Genomic DNA, 23,345 nt, shown 5'->3' with positions numbered 1-23,345 from the left:
TGCCACTGAGCCGGGTACAGCAGACAGACACAGAGAAGGGCTGGTGGAAGGAGGAAGGCTCCTCATGACGCCGGGTTTTACCGGGAACTGAAAAAAACATCTACCTGTTTTGGAAGGAGGAAATTTGCGAGAACAGAATGCTTCGTGTTTGGATGCTGATGGCGGCCGTGCAGGTAAATATCTCTGTTTTTTAACCGCGAAGAGTTGCGGTGGGATTTTCGCCGCAGCAGAGCAGAGTGATGCTGGTTAGAGGAGACAGAGAGGAGCGCTCTGCGCAGATGGGAGGACAATACGGTTGAACTAGAAAACACTTCCCATCCGCGTCGTTTGTACTCGTGTGATCGGTGCTATTCTCACCAAAGAGCCGCTTAGATTCACTCAGCCTGCTGGGAGGAAAACGCTGCTGGTCCCGGTCAGGAGCGACGCAGTCGCTGCGTAACGGTCCGTGTGTCGGTGAAAGCTGCGGGTTTCAGCTCGGATGCTGCTGGTGTGAAGACTCCCGAGTCAGGAGCCTCTTTATCATCCGTCCCTGCATCCTCGGTGACAGGCGGCTGTCCGTCGCGCTGTTCCTGCTGCTCATTGTGACACCCGCGTTTGCCTTCTGCCCGAATACCACGCGTTACTTTTATTCAGCTGTAATCCAGTTTAGTCTGACCGGATCTGTGTCACATAGCGTCGATCTCCATTAAAAAAAAGATGGCAGTTTGATTTGTCCTCTCACGCCCAGACATAACGCCGGAGCCAGAGTCGTGTCTGAGCCGCGGCTCGGTTCACGGTGCAGGCTGCATCCACGCCTGTGCTCTCGCCCTGTGCTGTGTTCCGCTCCCGAGGCGCAGTCATGCTAACCTTTAATGCTGTTTCTGTGCTGTCACTTGGCCTGTGGGAGCTGATGTGCAGTGTTACAGCAGGAGTCCGTGTAACATCCACAGTCCTGTGATTCAGCATCAAGCTTAACTTTTTAAAGCACCGCACCGGTGTTGTTGTTTCACACGCTACAGTTTATACCGTGTTTTATTTTCCATCCATTTCAGCAGCAACACTGAAAATCTGTGGTTTTTATTTAATATACTCAGAAAAATAAAAGTATAAGCGTGGAAGATTTTTTAACTGTGGCATGCTTTGAAGATGTTATGGATCATTTGTATTAAAGCAGCAAAGCTCTGCCACAGGCGAGGCTCCATGTGGGCTGAAAGAAGCACACAAATGCACCTTCAGCAAGATTTAATGAAGGCAAAGAAAAGACGAGGCGAGCCTTTCTGTGTGGGGAAAAATCAATGAAGAAGACAGTGCTGTGCCAAGGGGTCAAAGGTTGGGTCCTAAAATAAGCCCATCACCAATGCCTCGCTCTCAAAAAAGCAAGGTCAGCACTCTCCAGGGCTTACCTCCAATCCTCTACAAGCCTTTGATTGGTCTGCCTTTGTTACCTAGTAGGTACAATTTGTAGCTGTTATCAAGGCTTTGATCATGTAGCTGAAGGTGCTGCTGCTGATAGGGTTAATGACTCAGTGATGTCACTGTAGAGGGTTGACGGGCTTGTAGATAATGCAGTTATTTGTAGATAAAACAGTTAACAGCATTAGGCAGAACGTCATCTCAGTTTGTGGAGATAATGAGCCCCCTGTTCCCCGCAGCCTTTAGTTACACCAGGAGGAAGAAATGTTTGCAAGTTGATTAGGGTTTGATTTTATCTGTGGTGTCACAAATGCTATCCATCCTTGTGATAATGCCCCTCTGTGTGCTGACCTTTCCTCCTGAGGGGGCTCTGCTAAATTATTGTCATTTGTGAATCCTGTGCTTTGTGATTAAAATGACGCAGATTAATTTTGCTGCGGGCAAAGCTTTAAACGCTTGACTCACTGAGAACTTTGAAGTGATGGCGAGCTTCATATTTAAATATGTAAATAGGCTCATAATCAACAAACGAGGGGAAGGACCGGACGTGTCAGACTTTCTGCATTCATCGAGGATAACGACGCACCGCATCAACTCATCTTTAATCAGAGGTGTCTCTTTTGCACCAGCTGTGTTTACATGAACGGGAAGCTGACTCACTGAGGCCGAGTGATGCTTTTGGGTGGAAAGTGCATCCCCACGTTAGGCTTAAAGATTTGTAGAGGAAAAAAGTCACATATGCAGCATCTGTTTATTGTATGGAAATGGCCTATAGAAGAGCTGCAATTTTTACTGGGAAAACAAGATGCCCACAGAGGTAACCTGCAGAACACTTAGTTACATTAGTGCTTCCCAACAGTTACCTTTGATATATTTTAGCTGCTGAAATAGTGAGTGAGTAATGTCAGGTGTTAAGAAGATGCGGCTTTTCAGCAGTGGATGATTAGTCCTCTTTCCCAGAAACCAGTGGGTGCAGCGTTTGGTTGGAGTAGCTGGGTTTCCACAGCACGCTGTTCAGTCAGTCAGCTGACAATAAATATGAGCCTCTTATCAAAAACAAGAAGGCTGATAATAAACTCCAGCCACGAGCTGAACGGTTAATGAAAATAAGCCACGTCTGTTTTTTTATTTCACCTTTATTTACACAGTAAATCTCATTGAGACAGGAGGTGTCATTGTTTAAGAGCAACCTGCCAGGTGTGTGTGTGTGTGTGTGTGTGGGGGGGGGGGGGGCAAACAGACTATAAGGAATCAGAGGAGACCAACAGCAGATATGTGGAATATCCAGAGCTACACAGTTTTGATCATATGTATTTGTCAGATTTGAAGGTCTGGAGTTCCTTAAGTGGCCACTTGGAGCAGGCTGCAGCGTGAGTCCCTGCAGACTTCCATGTTAAACAGTTTAACGCTGCTAAAATGATGCACAGCTGGCTCAGAAGAACTTTCGGTTTTAAAAATGAATTTTCTTTCGTATAATAAATATACAGTAGTTGGAATATTTCTCTTATACGTGGAAAGACTTGTGGGCGTGGCTTCTTTGACTGGACAGTGTGCTGACGTGTAGTTCGGTTTCCTTCAGTCTGGTCGTCACTGCTTTTGTGCTTTGTTAGCGCTCGCTGGCAGGTTTTTAATGGTTATTTGTAAAATAATGTTGCTCGCGTGTGGCACAGCCAGCCCAGAAGTTTGCGCTGCACTCTGATTGTATTATTGTGTTAGTCTGTTGCTCGGCGCTGGTTAGCGGGCATCTGTGCCTGAACATTGGACCCGTGCAGTTTATGGTGCATGCAGCTCGCTAATGAAGCTAGCACAGCCCGATACATTAGCGCTGCACCCGGCCAGCTAAATATGGTCACTGCTGGCGTCGAAAAACCCACATGGCAGCAGCCAAAACATTTAGGCTTCAAAATGCAGAGATGGGCTACGGCCGTCTGTTATATACAGCCGATGGTCTCGTCTGAAAATATGTTTCTGTGGCACAAACAGCCTTCAGTGGAGATTTATCGTGGAATACACCAAGATTTCTAGAGACTGCAGAGTGGACTGTGGACAGACAAGTTTAGAAACAAAGCGAATGCAGATAACTGTGGAAAATGCTGAGCATCGGCCCAGATTATCAGTCAGGTTGTTAATTGCTTGGACACTCGTCTCATTGATGGACCGCTCTGTTCTTAAATGATCTTCAGTGTCAGCTCCAACTAGTAAAGACCGTTCAGCTCGCAGCACGACCTGATTCCTTTTCTCTCCTTTTGATCATAATATTTCTGTCAATGATAATATAATCTGTACCAGGTGAGATTACCTGCCATCATCAGCAGAGGTGATGAGTTTCCTTGACTCTGATAAAGAGGGCAGGTGGGTTTCAGAGGTTTACAGCGTGTCTGTTTGCTGAGCTGCTTCAGTTTTTCATCCCCTTGATGACTGTTCCCAGAATGACAGCATCATCCACCAGCCTCAGAACAAGTCATTTCAGAAAGCTACCCTCTCCTCGTGCTGACTGTTCGTATGCCTTGTCACATACCTGCTGTGGCTGTAATTACTGTACGCTGCATCCCAAACAATGAGTTGTGACATGAAGGGCTTAATCAGTAAAGTCTGCGAAAGCAATGTGACACAACAGATCTGTCAGATATTAAAGGAGGATTCTTACTGAGCGTGCATTCACCATTAATCTGAGTGCCTCCTCTGTGTATGCATTGATAGCTTTATGTATTTAATAGATTCCAACAATGACATGAAGCTGTTTTCACAATGTTTCATTTAAAAATGAAAACGGTTACAAAACTGGAAAAGTTTTAGATTTTTTTGATGAATTGTTGCTGATTACTTTTCTGCTGTTAGACTGATTGGTTGATTCAAGGTCAAGTTGATTTTTTTGTACCCACAAGAGGCAATTTTGTTGCACTGCAGGCAGTAAATAAAATAATCATCAACAATCGACACACTAAAAATATGGGATTACATCAGGTTTCTGAAAAGGCCAAAAGCAGGAGGGACAAATCAGTTCTTAAAGCTGTTGGTCCTGCATCTTGGAGGATTACATCTGTGACCAGATGGATTCAGCAGACTGAAAGAGGACTGACCAGGATCAGCAGGGTCTGATCGGGCCTTCTTTGTGGCTTCAGTGTTGCTGCACTTTCAACCAACTGCTTCTTTGAAGGGAAGCGAGTCAAGGCAAGAAAGAAATGAATGCTGGTCTTTGCATCAGAGTTTCTTTCTTACATTAACAGCAACATCAATTTAAAATCACATTTTAGAACTAAAACTGTGCAGCTGTGCATCCAAATCACTTAGCAGCATACAGTATGTCACCCCCCTCCTTTTCCTTCTGGTAATCCATTCAGAGCCAGGCAGAGGCTTCATCTCCTGCTATGTTTGGGCTCCTGGTTGTGTTTGGTTTATGACCAAAATAATCCCAAAAAGGGAAACATAGCATTTTTGCATCAGATTCCTCCCTGATTGCATTCACTTAAAATGTCCTGTGGGGACGTCTGAACATGTTGCACTCTGTCCATTTACAGTCTAACTGCCGCTGTAAATAAGAGACATTCCCGTGGTGTAGACACATTTATGTAGACCGTGGTCACCCAGCACTGGACCCTGGTTAGTTTTACAGCGTTTGAAGAGACACACAATGACAAAATGATCTGTGTGCTTCATGATGTGTCCATAAAGGCTCCATCACTCGTATATAAAACAAAAGTGGTGAAAGGACTCATCTCTGGGGAAGAAGAAGGAGCATCAGACAAACTGTATTGACTTTTACCTTTTGTGCCAAGTAAAAAATCAACTCCCCGACACATCGATACCACCCCAGTGGTGTGGATGCTTAGACGCGAGCTCGGACAGTTCAAAGCATTCGTACACAGTTCTCCCCTCACTGAGCAACCTGCCTCCTGTGGAAGCAAATTTTGTTTGAATTGCACAGAAAGACCCATTTATAGTCCTTTCAGGTGAGCCATGCATGACATCAACCACCCGCACAACAGCAAAGAAACAAAGAGGACTTCCAGACATAGGAGCGATCACCCAGCAGGAAATGGATCACCGGGAATTATAAGGAAAAAGGAGATCAGCCCCTCTGTCCTGGAATGGCCTCTGTCCAGTTTTTCTCCGCTGCACGTTTTGCCTGATCTGTTAATGTGACCACTGAATCCCACGCTGCACTCTGCAGAAACACAGCATCAGAAACACATGTGTACTTCCTCCTTACTTATGCTAATAAGGGAACAGATAAAAGGCAGCCTGCCCCCCCCCAGCTCTTCCAAACGTGGCAGGATGGGCAGCGAGGACGCGAGAGTTTAGATTTTGGGGTTAAGTGGAAGCGAATCACAGCACCCTGTTGGCTTTATTCCTTTAATCACAGAAGAACCCACACAACAGATGCTTTTCTCTGTGCAGGACTGGGAGTGTGTGTGTCTGTGTGCGTCAGTGTGTATGTGGGACACGGGGTGGGGGGGGGGTCACATTGGGCCAACGCTCAAACAACAGGAGAGACAAAAGTCTAGACGCTAATTATCATCAAAATTAATTGACCCAGTTGTCTGTTGCGCTTCATAGTGATTAATAAAGCTCTGTTGGCTTGGGCCGGTGCTGCACTGGGTTTATTTCCCTCTGACGCACGGCTCCTCTTCTGCGCCTCCACATCGCAAGACAAGGAAAACAAACCCCAGTAAGTAAATGTGGGAAATGAGATAATTGGTCTGTGCTAATTACGTTTCTCTTTGCTGTTTTCTATCCTTATATTCATGCTTAACAAGTCTTCTGAAACAAATTGGTGTCTGTCATTTTCATGAACGACCACAGATTTATGAAAAAGAGAAGTCATTTTAAAACGGCTGTGATTTTCTCCTGGGTCGGTTTGAATAATGCTCTGGAGAAAAACATCCTTTTGCCAGGTCGAAGGGGTAAAAAGATGCAATCTAAAATGCAAACAGCTCTTTTTATTCTCTTTTCCCTCCTCTTTAGGCGGTGGTTGTGGGTGGAGACGCCGAGCAATCGTTGTCAAGCAAGCAGGGGTCGTTGCCATGCACGAGGGGGTTTACACAGGAGGAATACATCATCGAGATGGAGCCAGAGCTGGCGAAGGGACAGGCTGTCTGCAACGGTCAGTGCTCGCACGCACACACACACACACACACACACACACACACACACACACACACTCGGGACAACTCCAGTAATAATCCCCTGCTGTTGGGTGGGGGTTGCTTAAGAGTCCTGCTTGATATTTGAACCATAATGGAGCTTGGCGAGGACTGACCTTTGCAAAGACTGAGTGTGGATTAGACTGATATACTGAGCCGATATGGGCCTCCTGTTGAGGTGGATGTGTGTGCCCCAGTCTGCCTTAATCTGATTTCAGCATTGTGATGAAACTCGACTGTGACTCGAGCATTTAATGGATTCTTGTTGATGTTTTTAATGTAAAACCATCACTGAATGCTTCAGTCTTCTTCTTCTGGTTTTGGAAAACTTGGGAGGAGGTGGTGGTCTCACCCCACAGTTCTGATCTCACCCCGAACCCACAGTTCCACAGCTTTAAGCCACAGGAAAAGATTAAGCTAAATGTTGGTTAAATGTTGTCGTCGCTACTTTGGATTTGGTGCTCTCCTGTTGGAAATCCCACCGGCCTCGTGCCGCGCTCTAAACATAAGAAAGTGGACGATTTTTGTTCTTTGGTAGACTTGAGCTCATGAGCTGCAACTTCAGCCAGTTGAGCACATAGTGGGGAAAATATTTAATCTGTTATCTTTAACCTGCTGTCAACCAGCTGCTGAAAGCTAAAGCAGTGGGTCAGCGGAGAGGTTTGAAACAAGCACAAGTTGAGAAAATACTGTGATTACTTTCACTGAATGTTACTTTCTGGCTTCCAGGCAGGTTTTCTGTCCATTTTCTGTAACATGTTTTTCACGTTCACGTTGTACCTGCAGTCCTTTCAAACCATGCTGTGTAAGTCAACCTGTAGTTTCTACACAAAGAGAGGTTGCACGGCCTGGTGTTGTTTACCTGATCAAGCAGAATAAATGAGCATGCTGCTCATCTGTGCTGTGTGTGGCAGAGCGGTTGGAGCGATCTGTATTGACCGAGCCCCGGGGTATCAGCAGCAGGTTGGTCAATAAGCACAGGATAGCAGCAGGGTTGTGAGACGGTGCTGTGCGTGGCCTCCGTGAGTGATATGGACTTGCTCTGCATATATCTGTACTTTCTTTCAAACAGAGCATTAGTAACTCTGTAACCTCTTTGTTTATTTTATGTATGTTAACCTTGCTGCGCTGAATTTAACAGAAGACAAACATGCTGCAGCTGCTTGGATACGGCTTCAGTCATGTTCTGCTGGGTTCGAGGTCGATCAATGTTCAAACTGGAGCTCGATCTCTGCTCGCATGTTTGTCTCTGTTTGAAAAAAGCTCGTTTTAGAAACTGGGAGAAATGCTCCACACAAATGTCCAGTCGGCCAGCTGCTCTGCTTATTCTGTGCATGATGATGAGGATGATGCCTGTAATTTAGCATTTTAGTGCAGTGAGAAGTGTAAGAGTTGTGTTTGACTTATGGCACATATAGTTCAGCTCTGATGAGGGCGGTGTGTGAGCTCAGAGAGGAGCTGATCTGTGGGATGTAAAAGTGTCATCTGGCTTTGTGTTGCAGAGATGCTCTTCAGCCTGAGAGCTCGCTGTGAAAGTAGGAAACAGCTCAGAGAGACACTTTCCTCTGCTGGAAATAAATCAGTGTCCGTTGTGTTACAGCGAGTCTGAAACAGAGCAGAGCAGCCAGGCAAAAGCCCAACAGTAACACAGCTTTGAGGTGGTTGTGCATGTGTGAGTGTATATGAGTGGGAATGTGTGAGGGAGTGTGCATTGTGTGCTTCGGTGGACATGTGTGGGCTCTGTGAAGTGTAACGAGGCGAGAGCGAGTGAAGCTGACAGAGCTGTTGCAGAAACAAGGAGAGCGCGCATTTCAGTGTGTCCTCCTGTGATGATGTGCAGGGGAGGGGGCGGGGCCGGAGGGTCAGCAGACAAATCAGGAGGCTGTGTTTTTAGACAGTGTAACAAACACTAATGGCTACTTTGTATGCAGCCGTGGCTCCAGAGATGAATAAAGATCTGTGCTCCAGCAAAAACTCCAAAAAAGTGTTTCTTTCACATGAAATCCAGAAATAACTTGAGGAAATAAAAGTTTAAATATGCTGCAGTGTAATCATGTCAGCGCCCTAATGGCCAAGTAGTATTGCTTTTTTCACTTCTCATATTTATAACAGGTCAGTGGCCTTTGCTTTAGTCATGTCAGACTTTCTTTATACTTAGTCCCGCCCACCCTGCCTCTCGACATGCCAGTGTGTGATAATAACAATCCTGCGCTGGTTTCTCTGCTAAAATTATATTTCTACATAAGTCTTAGTTTTGGTAGGTGCAACCCAAACAGACTGAACTGCACTGGTGTAGTCTTACATTGTAGTCTGTCAAACAGCTCCGTGTGATGATGAGCTGCTTCTGTTGCTGCCATGTTCAAGTCTGATTTCCTGGCAACTGGAAAAAACTGTGTGGTTGTGGCGACGAACAGTTATTATTGAATGTAATTATTCTTATTATTGTATTGGATCGTTTTGTGTTTGTAATGTTAAATCGCTGATTTGAAGAAAGGTTTCATTAATTATTAAATATCAGAGACAAAGCTACCAGCTGACATAACTACTGTCCCAGTTTGTTAGACACAAAGGTGGCAGCCTATCAGAGCATGAGGTCAGTGATCAGCCAAAGACAGCAGCGTTTACATTTGATTGTTTTCAAAAACAGTATTTTACATTTTCTGCCCTTAATTACTGAAAGTCCTGATTCCAATATTTGGAGCATTTGGCTGTGGTGCTGATGAAAGGCACCACTGAGCTGTGTGGAGGGCATCTTTGCTGGATAAAAAGTGATGGCTCTGGGTGCTTTTAATTATTTAATTGGAGCAGAGGAAGACTGAATGATTAATGAGGAGATGGAGGCGAGAGACATAATAAAGAGCCAGACAAATGAAGTGTCTGAGGGAAGGTTAGAAAGAGAAAGGGGTGAGAGGTAAAGACTAAAAGCAGAGACACGGAGCAGGGAGTCCGACAGCATCCTGTGCCTTTGGTTTAACTGACAGACTTCCCCCAAAATAAAACCTACAGCTCAGTGAACGACCGCTACCATCACATATTTGCTTCGAATTTTGACTTTGTGATGTTCCTCAAAGGATGGCTTTGACTGAAGCTGGGCGAAGTGTGAGGAGAAAGAAAAGATTTCTTTCTTTTTTCATTTCTTTGTAAAAGTTGTAAAATTAAATCGTGCTTCCTAAACCAAGTTTCAGGTAACGAGGTGGAAAAAACAACACATGTAGTTCTTACAGGAAACAGCAGCGCAGATTTCAGTGGAAAAGAAACAAAAACCCCAAAAATAAACAGTTACATGTAAAGTTGATTCAGCTGCTGCCAGACCAGCGTGTGAGTCAGTGTGTGTGTGTGTGTGTGTGTGTGTGTGTGTGTGTGTGTGTGTGCAATGACTCTGCAAAGAAATACATGTTGCGGCTTGGTTTGTGTGGGCTCTCTTCCTGTTTGTCGTCTTATTTGTGCGTGTGTGCGTGTGTGTGCGTGTGTGTGTGTGTGTGTGTGTGTGTGCGTGTGTGTGTGTGTGTGCTGTTGTGCTGTGCTTGCATGTACATACAGGCTCTCTGTACATCTGTGAGTCAGGATGAGATCAGTGACTGTCCAGTACTTCCTGTGAAGTGGCTGCCTTGACCTTGCCATTCTTTCTGCCTTCCTTCCTATTATGGGAGTGAGTTGCAGTCAGTGACACAGCCTCATACAGCGGCTGCTGGTCAGCACCGCCATCCGAAGCTGCGGAAACCCCCATCCCACCATCCACTAAGAAGCGAGCACATTCAGCTCCCACCACCCTCCCTCTCTCTCCCATGTCTTGCTTTCTTTTCCTGTCTTCTTCTTTTCTCTTGTCATGCAGGGGGTTGCCCTACTTTGTTCCTGCCTCATACATCACTGTCTCCCCTCATAGACGGATTTGGGAATGGCGTTCAAGATTTAAAGTGAAAGCTCCCTCTCTCTGCCTCTGAATCCATCCCACTGTCATTTGATTCCTGATCCCGGCATTGTTTTTCCTCTAAGGAGCTTGTTAACGTCTCAGCACTGGGATGTGCTCTTATATGTGTTTGCTTCTGTATCTGACGTCTCGTACTGTTTGTTACCTAAAGTGTTCTGTTGCATTTAGTTTGGAGCACTCTGGGTTAAAAATGAGCTGTTTGGCTTTGAGCTGGGCTCGTGGACGTTATTGTGATCTTCACTACGTCAGTCGCACTTTCATATAGTCTGTGACTCATGCCTCCCACCATGGATAACATCTTTTATTGCAACAGAATTGTTCCTCATAAAGCTGAAAGTCTTTTTGATGCCTAAAAAGCCGCAAACAAGGAGACTTAAAATACTGCACAGAGGATGACCTCATCAGAATTAGCATAAATCTTTATTATTGTGAAAATCGATTCAGAGTGACAGATTTCTGCTTCAATTCTAAAGATAACATTAAACATTAAAGTGAGACACTTGGGTTTCTAAAGCCTTTCCTGTAATGCCAACATTAAGTTTGTGTGAAGTCTTTTGTGCTCCTCAGCCAATCCTGGGATTGGTTTCAGGGATAATCGTGGCAACTTTAATATGTCTGCTAAAATAAAGGCTGCAGTTCAGCCCGTCCTGGCCTTGAAGTATTACACTGCTCTGCATGGAGGGGAGCGATCGTGTTCGTTTGGCTGCACTAGAGCAGCTTAGCATGATTTACAGTTTAAAATGATCCAACTTCATTCTGATTGGCTGTCCTCCTATAAACATGTGATTTGAGCAGCATGTGGGTGGAGCTTCTGTGCTAAACTGATTGTGACCATATTAGGATATTCTCCCTCATTGAAATCCTCCTTTCACAAATATAAGACTAGAAGAAAAACTGCAAAACAGAGTTTATATGAGACACGCACACTGAGCTCATCGTGCTTAATATGAGCATCCATCTATTGTAACAATGTATTTATGACGTAAATTAAGACGGCCGGTCCCTTTCATGCTGCCTGTTCCTCTCCTTTTTACACATTTTACTAAAACCTTCAGTAAAAAAGGAAACTAATCATAACTCATATTTAAATGTAATTAAATATTAACACTCACCAGGAATCTAATGCAGCTCAGTTAATCTGTTCTGACAGAAATTCTAATGTTACAAAGCTTCTATATTTGCAGATATAGTGTGGTAGTGGACTGCACTGCATTCAAATGGCCCTGTTTACATTTAAGAGGTTTTATATATAATTTGCTATTTGGCCCCTTGTATCCGATGTAGGTATGATTGTTCCACATCATTTATTCTTCTTTCAGTGCAAAAGCTTCTGTGTCAGACAGTCAAACTGTTAAATGCATAAAGGGAGCTGCTGACATGGAGGTGGGAGGCTTCTGTCACAGCCAATGAGGAGCAAGGGTCAGTTATGTTGTTGCCAGGGGTCAACGAGGAAGGAGGACGGCCGCTTGTGTCACAGCCAATCAGAGTTTCATTCATGTTCTCAGCAGAGAGGCAAAAACCAATCTGTCCTCTTCCATCATCATCATCATCAATAAGAAATACCTGCACTCAGGGAACAAAATCCCATAAACAGAATAAAGGTTACCTGGGCTGCAGCTGAGCTGATGCAGCCGTTCATGGACCATTTTCTGATGGTCCCGCAGAGCTTCAAGCCAAAGAGAGCGTGTTACACGGCACAAAACAAGGGCTACTGAAGGAACGAGAAAGCTGGTGGTTAGGGTTACATACTGAGAGAATAAACAGGTTCTGTGTCCACCTGACTTTGTAACATATAACTAAAACCGTCATTTGAACGAGCTGCCATGAATTACCTAAAATGTTAAAACCTCGATGATATGAGTGAGGATGAGTCTTACATGGTTTTAGTTACATCAGTGCACAACGCTGTTACTTGGACACCCTCAGTGCAACTGTATCATTCAGAGTTGCATTTATTACTTCCAGGCTGGACGACTGCAATTCATTATGATCAGGAAGTCCTAAAAACTCCCTGAAAAGCCTTCAGCTAATCCAAAATGCTGCAGCAAGAGTCCTGACAGGGACTAGAAAGAGAGAGCAGATTTCTCCTGTTTTGGCTTCCTGTTAAATCCAGAATTCAAAATCCTGCTCCTCACATACAAGGTCTTAAATAATCAGGCCCCATCTGATCTTAATGACCTTGTAGTACCATATCACCCTATTAGAGCACTTCGCTCTTGCTCTGCAGGCCTACTTGTTGTTCCTAGAGTATTTAAAAGTAGAATGGGAGGCAGAGCCTTCAGTTTTCAGGCCCCTCTTCTGTGGAACCAGCTTCCAGTTTGGATTCAGGAGACAGACACTATCTCTACTTTCAAGATTAGGCTTCAAACTTTCCTTTTTGCTAAAGCATATAGTTAGGGCTGGACCAGGTGACCCTGAATCCTCCCTTAGTTATGCTGCAATAGACGTAGGCTGCCGGGGGATTCCCATGATGCATTGAGTTTTTCCTTTCCAGTCACCTTTCTCACTCACTATGTATTAACAGACCTCTCTGCATTGAATCATATCTGTTATTAATCTCTGTCTCTCTTCCACAGCATGTCTTTATCCTGTCTTCCTTCTCTCACACCAACCAATCACAGCAGATGGCCCCGCCCCTCCCTGAGCCTGGTTCTGCCGGAGGTTTCTTCCTGTTAAAAGGGAGTTTTTCCTTCCCACTGTCGCCAAAGTGCTTGTTCATAGGGGGTCATATGATTGTTGGGCTTTTCTCTGTATCTATGAAGCGCCTTGAGGCGACTTTTGTTGTGATTTGGCGCTGTGTAAATAAAATTGAATTGAAAGTTGTGGGTGTGCTGGATCCTAGCCCAGCTATCGTGGAGGATGAGGCGGGGTACGCCTGTAAAGGTCACCCGTCTGTCACAGGGCTGACACATATTTACTTTAGAACCTGTGACCAGTCGTACACATCATCCTGGGATCTTGGCTAGCTCTGCCAACGTTGTGTCAGCAGCAAAATGCATTGTTTAGGAGCAGTGTTGACTAAATGTAAAGTGTTCCCCTGCTTATACCTGCAGACGTGCTGGAAGCAGCTGTAGGACTAGAGTCTGATTTAGTTCCCAGGGTCGGTGTCAGCGCGTCCTTTCTCTTATCTTCACTTTTGACTTGGCTTGACCTTTTTTTGTTTCCTGTTGATGGCTGCTGTGCTGTCAGTCAGCTGTGAGTTTCCCACAGAAATGTGCTGTTCTTGACTGTAAAAGTGCCGTGAGTCCAGTTTCACATTAGTGTGCTGCTGGGAGAAAAAGGAAGTGTGCAGCTGATGTTAGCGAGACTGAAAACAGTGACGAGTGGATTCAGGGTTTTACTGGATCTCTCGTTATAAGTGACACAATAAGCTTGTGAATGAAATTATATTTACTTTGCTATACTGCAGAAAGACTGTAATTACTATAATATTGTGTCACACACATCTGTGTATTCCTTCCTGCGGTGTCCAAGTTGGACCACTGGAATGCCGAGGCTGTAATTATAACCCAGCAGCCAGGAAACACTGACACACCAGTCTGAGAGGAGCACATCCACAGACTATATGACTCCAATATCACTGAGCTACATACAACTGCTAAAATCTGAAGAAGCTTATTAACCAATCAGGGAGACGTGACGGAGCAGCGTGAACCTGTGAGGGTGTGTCTGCGGTAGGTTTGACTGCAGCGCAGACACTGAACTTCCAACAGCACCTGGGAAATGAACCGAGATGTTAATGAAAGTGTGCGAACGGACCTCACTCAAACATTTCTCCCTTTGCCCGCTTAGAGCAGTGAACGTGTGTTCAGACTGAGCTGAGGTTATTTCCACGAAACGGTGACGTTCTTTCTTTCTTCCTGCTCAAACGTCACCGTTTCCTCGCCTCCTTTGTCCTCATCCATCTCTACCTATAGGGAGCGAATGTTGTCAGAGCTCTCTCAGCTCTGCAGTCAACACCATGTTGTTGTTTCTGTTTCCATTTGAAAGCTTTGATAAGAGGTTCTGGTCCATTCTTGGTCCTGGTCTCAAGCACCACTCTGTCTCTCATGTCTTTCTGTAGCGTTTGAGGTATTATTTGGACTGTGGCAGGATTTTCATTAGAGGTTTCTGAGCCACAGAGAGAATAGATTTGACACTGCTGCTGTAGAGCCTGGCCCGTCTTATTAAGCTTTACTGCTCTGACTTTCAGAAAGGCTGCAGTCTTACAAATGCCCCGTGCTTTCCAAGCCCTGTGTACCTCATTCATGCCTACGTATCAGAGTCAAACTTATAATTAGGTGGGATATATTTAAAGAATACTGAGAGGTGGAAATCAAGAAGTGAAACAGAGTCTGGGTGATGTTCCTTTCTGCTTTACATTGTGACGTCTTCCAAGAACACTGAAACGTTCATGGCGTACAGTGTTCGGTGAATAGAAACAACACACGAGGATTATGGTTAGAACCACAGAGATGGTCCATGTGTGACATATATGTGAGTCACATGATTTGCACACATCAGGGACATCTGAGTCCGTGGCTCCTTGTGAACTTTGCCCCCTGAGATCAAACCCCATCTGTGTCGTGACAAATGCGTGCACGAACACATTTCCTTGCGTTGCTTTTTTTACTGGAGTCGCATGTTTTTGGGAACATTGAAGACAGCAGATTATTGTTTTCACTCTGCGTTTCTGATCCCGTTCATCGTGACTCACACAAACATGCTGAAACGTCTAGCAGAGACAGCTCGGGACCACAGACTAACCACAGTGTGCAGACAGAGGGAGGCTCACGTTCTCTAGAACATGCTTTGTGTGTGTTAATGTGGAGGAGGAACAGATTCTGGGTCTGGTTCTCATAATGAAGTTTCTATGACTGACGAAAGCCAGGCACTGAAACTCCCAGCTCCACAGATATGGATGGAATGTGTGGGTGTGTTTACTCTGACCGCTATCTGTGTGAGGACCCGGGGTTTACTGATGGGGATGTTGTGGACAGTTTTGTCCTCATAGTCCTTTGAAAGCTGGCGTTAGGCGTTCAGGTGTGATGGTAAAGACTAGTATGGTAACACAGAGATACCCGTGTGTGTGTTTGTGTGCGTGTGTCTGCTCCCACGGGTCCTCTTCCAGTTGTGGTTGTTCATGTTCAACTAATTCCTGTCCTCCCATTTGTCGTTCCCGGATTCCTTCCCATCTCCCTCTCCATCTCTGTCTTGCAGCCATTTTCTGCTAAATAAATGATGGCTGCATGCCTGACCTCACATCTGACTAATGAGTGTGTGTGTGTGTGTGTTTCTGAGCGGTGGGGTTGTGCGGATGCTTCGGTCCGAGTGTAGCGGGAGGATGCTGTTTTGTGATGTTCTGTATTTGCGGCAGAGATTGGAAGATGCCGGCAGCTCAAACGGATCCTCCTGGAATCAGAACGTCACAGCAGTGACGTGACTGATGAGAAACGTACTGTAGCTTTGAATGGACCAATCAGCTCTGTGTCTGCAGTTTCAGACAAAAAAGGATGAATCCTAAAGAACTGAATAGCAGGCAGATGTTTAACACCTACAGGATGCGCTGGCACACCGCCCTGCGCCATCAGTCTGAAGAATGGATGCTGGAGCAAAGCAGAGGCTGAAACAGCAGCACTGAACTGTCAAAGAGAGACGTGGGTGTACCTTGTTGTTGCTTTGACTGTTAGCAGGTCGTCACGGTTGCCTGTAGCGACTGAGGCCTCGCAGGTGATTTCACAGCAACTGCTCACAAACTGTGGGGAGACTAATGTTTCCTCATCACTGCTGTTGGCCGAGCAGTTGTCGACTGTTTTCTAGTGTGAGTGTGGCTCTGTGTGCCTAAGCTAGCTTTCAGGTTTGGTCCCATTTTTCAGGTTGCTATGATTTATTTCACCTGGTATTAAGTAAACAAAGGATTCTTTATTATAAGCATCGAACGCGAGGCCCTGACAGCGAACACACAAAGACGGCCTGCCGAGAGTCGCCGTGTTGTGTTGTTTGGTGACACCTCAGACTGCAGTGCCAGTCTTCAAGGAAATCAAAGCTCACTACATCTATTTTACTCGTAGGTAGCAGTAAAAAAACAAAATACTGGCTCAAACTTTCTTACGTTTTCTTTTTCTGTAGCTTTTAACAGCTTCTCTTGGTCTTCATCAGCAACTGCAGTTTGCTCATTAAGCAACTAAAACACTGCACAGAACCTTGTTCACTAAGGACTGTTAGATGTATTTGCCAGCCAATTAATATCCAGAGTACATGGAATAATTAGTGTGACATGAACATCGTTAGTCTTAAAGGATCTGCTGCGTTTTGCTGCCTTTTTTCTCCGGTGAGGAACGTGACGCTGTTCCGTGGAAAGCCTAACCCTGCGTGTGTGATACACTGGCAGGGAGGAAACACACTGTTCAGCGCTCCACTGACTCCGCCAACACCTCCCATCACAGCCCAGCGCTGTTTACAGTTCTGCTACATCGGATCTTGACACCAGAAATTTCAGGTGATGCCCAGCAGCAGTTATCACTGTCTAAACAGGTTTTCCTGCTTGTGAGATGCAGCCCGTAGACAGACTCACAGATGCATTAGGCTGCAGCCGACACAGCGAATGACTCAGACCGCACGCTCGTGTAATTAGCAAACACCTAATGCTTTATCGGATCATGGTGCTCTTTTTTGGAGCTTGTTAATCTTTGCAACAACTTTAACAATCATTTGATTTTCCTTTGAAGTCAAACACAAAGACTAAAATCTGGTGGATTCAGAGGATTTCCTGTCTGCTCTCTGTTTTATGAATAGTAACTGAGTCTCTGTGGCTCTGACAGTGTTGAGGTGAGCAGCGTTCATTATGTTTCTGACTGCTGCACCTGAAGCACACAACTGGAAACTGATCAAGCTTCGTGGAGATGAATAAATCAATCCCCACTCTGATCACTCGGAGCCGGGGGTGGGAGGGGTCAGGACGACGTGCAGCGTCCAGGTCAGCACAGAGCCAATCACCATTAGAAGTGCGTGTCTGCTCCAGGCTGCACTTATCACTTACCTTCTTATCTCCTACTCTCCTCATTGTTTTCTTGGTTAGTTGATTAATTGTTCAGTCAATTAAAAACCCCAGAATATTAAAAAACATCCATCACATTTTCTCAGTCTCTGACATCTTAAGATGACCCAGAACAGTCCAGAGGTGTTCAGCATATTACTTTTGTATCGCAGGAAACTACATCCAGGTTCATTTGCTGGCTTAAATCCTCACGTGACCGATGTCCAATCCAAGTACTGGGTCTAGAGTTTACCGTGTAAATGTATGAAGTACGTTTTTGATAAAAACAGATTTATTTCTTAAGTTGCTGAAGTCGATGTCGTTGACCAGCAGGAGACAAACTGTCAGCGCTTTGTGAGGCCAGAGTGCGTCTGCAGGTCTCTCTGTAGGGTGTGTGTGTGCGTGTGTGTGTGTGTGTGTGTGTGTGTGTGTGTGTGTGTGATGTACTGAGAACAAGTGAATATGTTTCTGTGTAATAGTGGGCTAATGTAATCAGTAGGATCTGTCATGGTCTATTAGGAGTCTGCTGCCATCATTCCAGCCACTGTGTCCATAAACTGTAAAAACACATCACACACACACACACACACACACACACACACACACACACACACACACACACACACACACACACACACACACACACACACACACACACACACACACACACACACACACACACACACACACACACACACACACACACACACACAGATGAAATCTTATGAGCACCCACAGTGTTTCCTGGGTATTTTTCTCGTCCATCCAAGCCTCGTGCTCAGTAAAGCTTTGGACGCTTCTTTCATGTTATTGATGCAGATAAAAAATCATTTTTTCACTCATGTGTGATCAGTTAAAACAAAGGCAGCACCAGTTAGAAAAACGACTTCCTTCCATGTACAGATTTAGTACATTCATACCAGCAAGTTTGCCAAATGAGTTGACCAGTATGACCGATCTATATCAGCTATATTTAAAATTCGTTAAACTTTTTTTTGTTTAAAAGTCATAATACGATGTATTAGTTGGTGACCTGAACCTCGGTATCCAAAGCTTTGAGTCAGATATCAAGATGTGTTGACAGGAATTGCTGTGACTGTTCTCGGGAGCTCAGGCTGGAGTTTGTAGACGTTCACGGCGTTTCTGTCCTGATAGCGATTCATCTGTAAGGGGCACAAATGTTGGAGCAGGAACCGAAGCATCCCCATGCTTGGCTTTGGACTGCATGTCTGTGGGGTTGCCATGTCATATTTAGACAGCTACAAAAGTGTTAACAGTGTTTTCACATGCTGTACGGGACGCTGGTGGGAGCGGCTGAGACGGCGCTTTCTTTAATCTGGGGCGACAGCTTCCCGCGGCTCTCCACAAAACAGCCTCCCAGCAGGGACGGGCTGTGTGTGTGTGTGTGTGTGTGTGTGTGTGTGTGTTCACACCATAACATCATGTGCCTTTGCTTTTGTTATGCCAGCCTAATATTCTCTCCTTTAATCCCTCGTTGAACTTTTGAGGGAGGTCTGTGCTGTGTTACCGGGTAAAACTGCAGTTTTTGAAGCCAGTGTTTGCTCATTTATTACGCAAGTATACGTAAAACTGCCTTTAAAATGTTCTCCAGTGTTTACAGAGTGGGAGCCTGCTGGAGGCAGGAGCTCTTCCAAGTGGAGCCGCAGGACAAACAACCGATGGATAAAAAAATCAACACAAACATGTAACGCTTTGACTGATCGGGCTGTCTGAAGGAAAAACCTTTTAGACATCACCGCCTCTTGAGCTGATAGTCTGCCTGGGAGGGGCAGGCACTTACGCTGCTGCAGGACAGGACTTTGTGTTGCCAGGTTGGTGTAACGGTCACCGGTGAGGCTGCTGGAGCTCGAAGCCGTCTCGGCTGCTGTCCCTCATCCAGAACACCAAGCTCTTCTTTTAGTCTGTTTGAGAGGGAGGCACAGTTGGAAGACTTGACTCGGAGGCACAGTGCAGGGATAGGCTGGTGGGTCACAGAGGCAGTGAGTACTTGAAAGTACTTCAATGCACCGTGGACCCAATTATGCAGTTTGTGTGGGGAAACTGTAGTTTTTCTTTAAGTCGTACCTCAGACAGATGCAGGCAGACAGGAAGTGCGTATTTTTAGCTTCAGTGTGACTTTGTGAGGATCATTATCTCTGATGTTCATTACAAGTAAACAAGCTCAGAAATCCTGTATGACTGCACAGCGTGCATACGAATCACAATATTCGTCAGAATCAGACGGCGCGCTGGATAAAAAGATGACGTTTTCTCTGCGATGAAATAAATACCAGACGACCTGAATAGCTCTATTAATCCTTCTAGAATTATTAGGATATTTTGTTAGGAGATTCAGTCTGCACCGGAAATATAAATAATGGTTTAAAAAAATCTGAAACACACTGAAATTTGAAAGTTGTTTTTTCTAGCGGTGAACCATCTTTTCTTTATCGTGTTGTTGTTTCTTTCTGCATCAGTTTGAAGCGCTGTATGTACGAAGAGAAGGCGCTGTGTAGTTGTCATTATTGCACCTTCCTATGTGGGAATTTCCTGCAGCATCTCCTTCCCTGTGGCGTTAGAGGCAGAGCTGTGAACACAGTACGAGTACGACTGTAATGTGCAGCTCTTCCTCCTCGTCCTGTCTAACCAGGGAGGGAAGGAGAGGTCTGCAGCCCCTCTGGGTAGCAATCTGTCAGTGGGAGATCAGGGAGACTGGTGCACGGCGAGAGAGTGGGCCCACCCAGCCCGTCCCTCTCGCTGTGGGGAGGGCTGTAAGGACACGAGCTGCAGCTTCTCTTTCTCCCTGCTGAGTTTGAGTGTAAAATAACCGGTGTAGCAGGAGGCTCCACTGCTGTGTGCATTACATGGATAAACTGACTCTCAAGTCTCCATTTTTTAGCATCCAAATCTTCCTTTTCTCTGATGTCGCTGAGCACAGAGAGGCTGCACGTCACTGATTTGCAAGTTTGTCAGTAAAGTTCACAACTTAACACACAGATTTGTCAGATTTTCAGTTCAATGTATTGTCTTCGTTACTGAGGGTCTCAGGTGGCGTTTTATTATCAGAACATGAAGGATTAGGCCATCGCCTGTGAGCAAACACTAGGAAAGAAGAGCTCTGTAACCTCTAACATCTCCAGTTTAACACAATGAAATCTCCAGAGACCAGGCTCATGGAGGCCGTCAGCTGCTGAATGGGTGAGCTTTAAAGGGAAGGTGCAGAAATCCACCACATTACAAAAACGGCAGCACACACTTCATTGCCACGCTAATCTAGAAACAAAGAAGAAACTCATGGATCGCTTTCTCTACGTCTGTGGAGTGGATCAAACTATAGGTGTAAAAAGTGAAGACAAAGGTCATAAATCAACACAAATGCACTGTATGCTTCTGGGGCCGTGTTTCCACCTCCTTTATTGGGCAACATGTTGTAAATCAATACCTGCTCCAATGGGAGGTTTTTCAGGGCTACGGTGTGTGTCAGCTCCAACGTTAACAGCTAGACTGAAATGCGAGACGTCCACCCGACGCCAACACCAAAGCCGGTAGGTTGGTGTGATTCGACGGGACGGACCGCTGTGACGTGTCTTCCTGGTGGAGGTTTTAGTGCTTTAAGTATCAAATACACAAATGTTTGGTCGTGGAGTCCAGAGCAGCGGGGTGTGGTGCATCTCTGAGCGAAGGCACGGCTCAGGGAGGATTATGGGATTTCTCCCGATGAAGAGGGATGGGGAGGGGGTGCTGCTGATTTCAAAATGATGCAATTTCAAAGTCAGCTTTTGTTACATTCATAATCCAACTGTGTGCTATATGGCTGGAAGCAGCCCTCAGCAACATTGTTTGCCCCTGTATGTTAGTGTGTGTGTCGGTCAGAGCAGTTAGCACAGGGTGACAGCTGTCCCGTGTGGATTAGCCGTGAGTCTATAATGTGCATGTGCTGTCTTTGTGAGTTAGCAGCCCGACGCCTTAATCCTGGCTTCCAGTTTACTTCCATGAACTCACATGTTTATAGTAAACCTTCAGTCTCAGGGGAAGCTATAAATTGTGACTCATAACCAGCAATTAAAGCTTAACTATAGTTCTAAGCATAAAAATAGTTTCCAAAAAACATAAAGACAGAAGTTTTCTGCAGGAGTACAAGGAGGCGGAGACGTCTAAATGCACATTTATATGTTTATATGCCCCGAAGAAATGATCTGTTTTTGGATGAGATGATATGCAGAGCTCATCTGGGCTGAGTCTGGTCCGTCTGTTACGTGCCGTACGTCACACGCGTGTAGGTGGACTTTCTTTGACTGTGAGGCCGACGCTGCCACAGGTGAACTCTGCAAACAGCAGGCGTGTCTTCTTTATGTTCACATGGTTGTTGTTGCAGCGGGCAGCAAAGATTACAGTCGGAAAAATAGCATCATTTGGTGTTTCCCTGTTTTCCTGTCGTGTGTGCCATCTCGTAGGCCCTGAGATTTATTTTTGACTCTTCCCTGGAATGTGGAGCAAAATCCGGGGAATGGGTGAAGAATGCTCGTGCTCACTGAGGGGGTTCTGGCTGGGTCACGTGATCACATACAGTCAAATGAAAAAGTAATGATCTTTTTCAAATGTTTGAATGCAGTGCCTGCAGATAAAGATAGTTTACGTGTACAACACTGAGCTTTTCCGTGAGCTTACCACAGTTTCAGTAAATATAAATAGAGAAGTAGCTGCGATGCTTGGAGTCAGGAGCAGTCTTTGTCTCTCTGCCACCTTTTAGCTGAAATCACCTCCAGTAGGCGTCTCACGTAGCTGTTCAGCTGCATGTTTAAGGCTTTTTTATGTTCTTCCAGTTTCTAAAGTCTCCGCACATCAAATAAAAGCTTTAGCCAGACCATTCCTTCTTTTTAAACCACTCCTGAGTGGATTTGTTAGTGCGCTTACATCCACCTCCGATTAAAGATCAGCTTTCAGGCAGATGGCCTCACATTATCTTTAGAATTCATAGTTGAGTTGACTTCAATCTGCCCAGTCCCTGAGGCAGCAAAGCCAGTCTGATTCCCAGCACCATGCTTCACAGATGGTGTGCTGTTTCTCCGTGGCTCTGCTGTGTGACGCGTCCCACCTGCCTCTCCCTGAGGATGAGCTCATCTTTGGCACCAAATCTGGAAGGTGGATCGATCCATCTTTGCTGAACTGCATTAACACATTTGATTATTCTTTCAAAGAAATGATCCATTCTAATATTAATATCTTAAAAATAAGAGCCAGAACCATCAGACTCTCATCAGACAATACAAAACATACTGGTGCGTATTTTCTCATTCAAACTTGTTTTTTAGACACAGGCTGCAGCCAAACTCCTCAGCCTTCTGTTCTCTCTATATGTCTCATTCATTATTTAACACATTCGAAGCCTTTTTTATAAGATAATATACATTTTCTAATAGGTAATTCAGCTGATATCCACTTAATTACAGTAGACTAAGGCCTTGGTTGTACTGTTTTTTTTACTTTGCTATTCTATGCAGCATATTTATCATTGATGTGTGACAGCTGCTGTGTCTGAGATTAGCTGCCCACATCCTTTCAATTGGTTTGTGGGTTGCCAGGTTGCACTAAAAGATAAGTATGATAACTATGTGTAGAGTGGATTGGATAGACAATGGCAACATGGGTAACATGAAATAAACATCTGTATCTTCCAGATATTCAAAGTCAAATTTGAGGGCAGACAAAGAGCTCAGACTGGAGGGTCGGACTTACAGACTTCCACTCTGATTATAGTGTGTTTGATCTGAGGCTTTGATAAATGTGCACATTTTCTATGTGGCTAATTCGTTTTATTATATTTAATGAATTATTTGAATTCTTATATTAAATACAGAATATTGAT

The 23,345-nt window shown here is 45.0% G+C and overlaps 1 protein-coding gene across 1 annotated transcript in view; it reads left to right on the top strand.

The window, feature by feature from the left end:
- Positions 1 to 27: 27 nt before the first annotated feature.
- Positions 28 to 23,345, top strand: part of LOC146372694 (cadherin-2-like) — a 101,034-nt gene continuing 77,716 nt past the window's right edge. The window contains exons 1-2 of the mRNA XM_084953551.1: positions 28 to 173; positions 6,358 to 6,496. Of these exons, the coding sequence (XP_084809677.1) occupies positions 138 to 173; positions 6,358 to 6,496 (175 nt within the window). The 5' untranslated portion in view covers positions 28 to 137. The remainder of the gene's footprint in view (positions 174 to 6,357; positions 6,497 to 23,345) is intronic.

Source organism: Perissodus microlepis, chromosome 15 (genome assembly GCF_051167445.1).
Source record: "Perissodus microlepis isolate ML-2025 ecotype Zambia chromosome 15, ASM5116744v1, whole genome shotgun sequence".
Taxonomy (NCBI): domain Eukaryota; kingdom Metazoa; phylum Chordata; class Actinopteri; order Cichliformes; family Cichlidae; genus Perissodus; species Perissodus microlepis.
The sequence above is the reverse complement of the archived record's forward strand: the minus strand, read 5'-3'. Positions and strand labels throughout refer to the sequence as shown.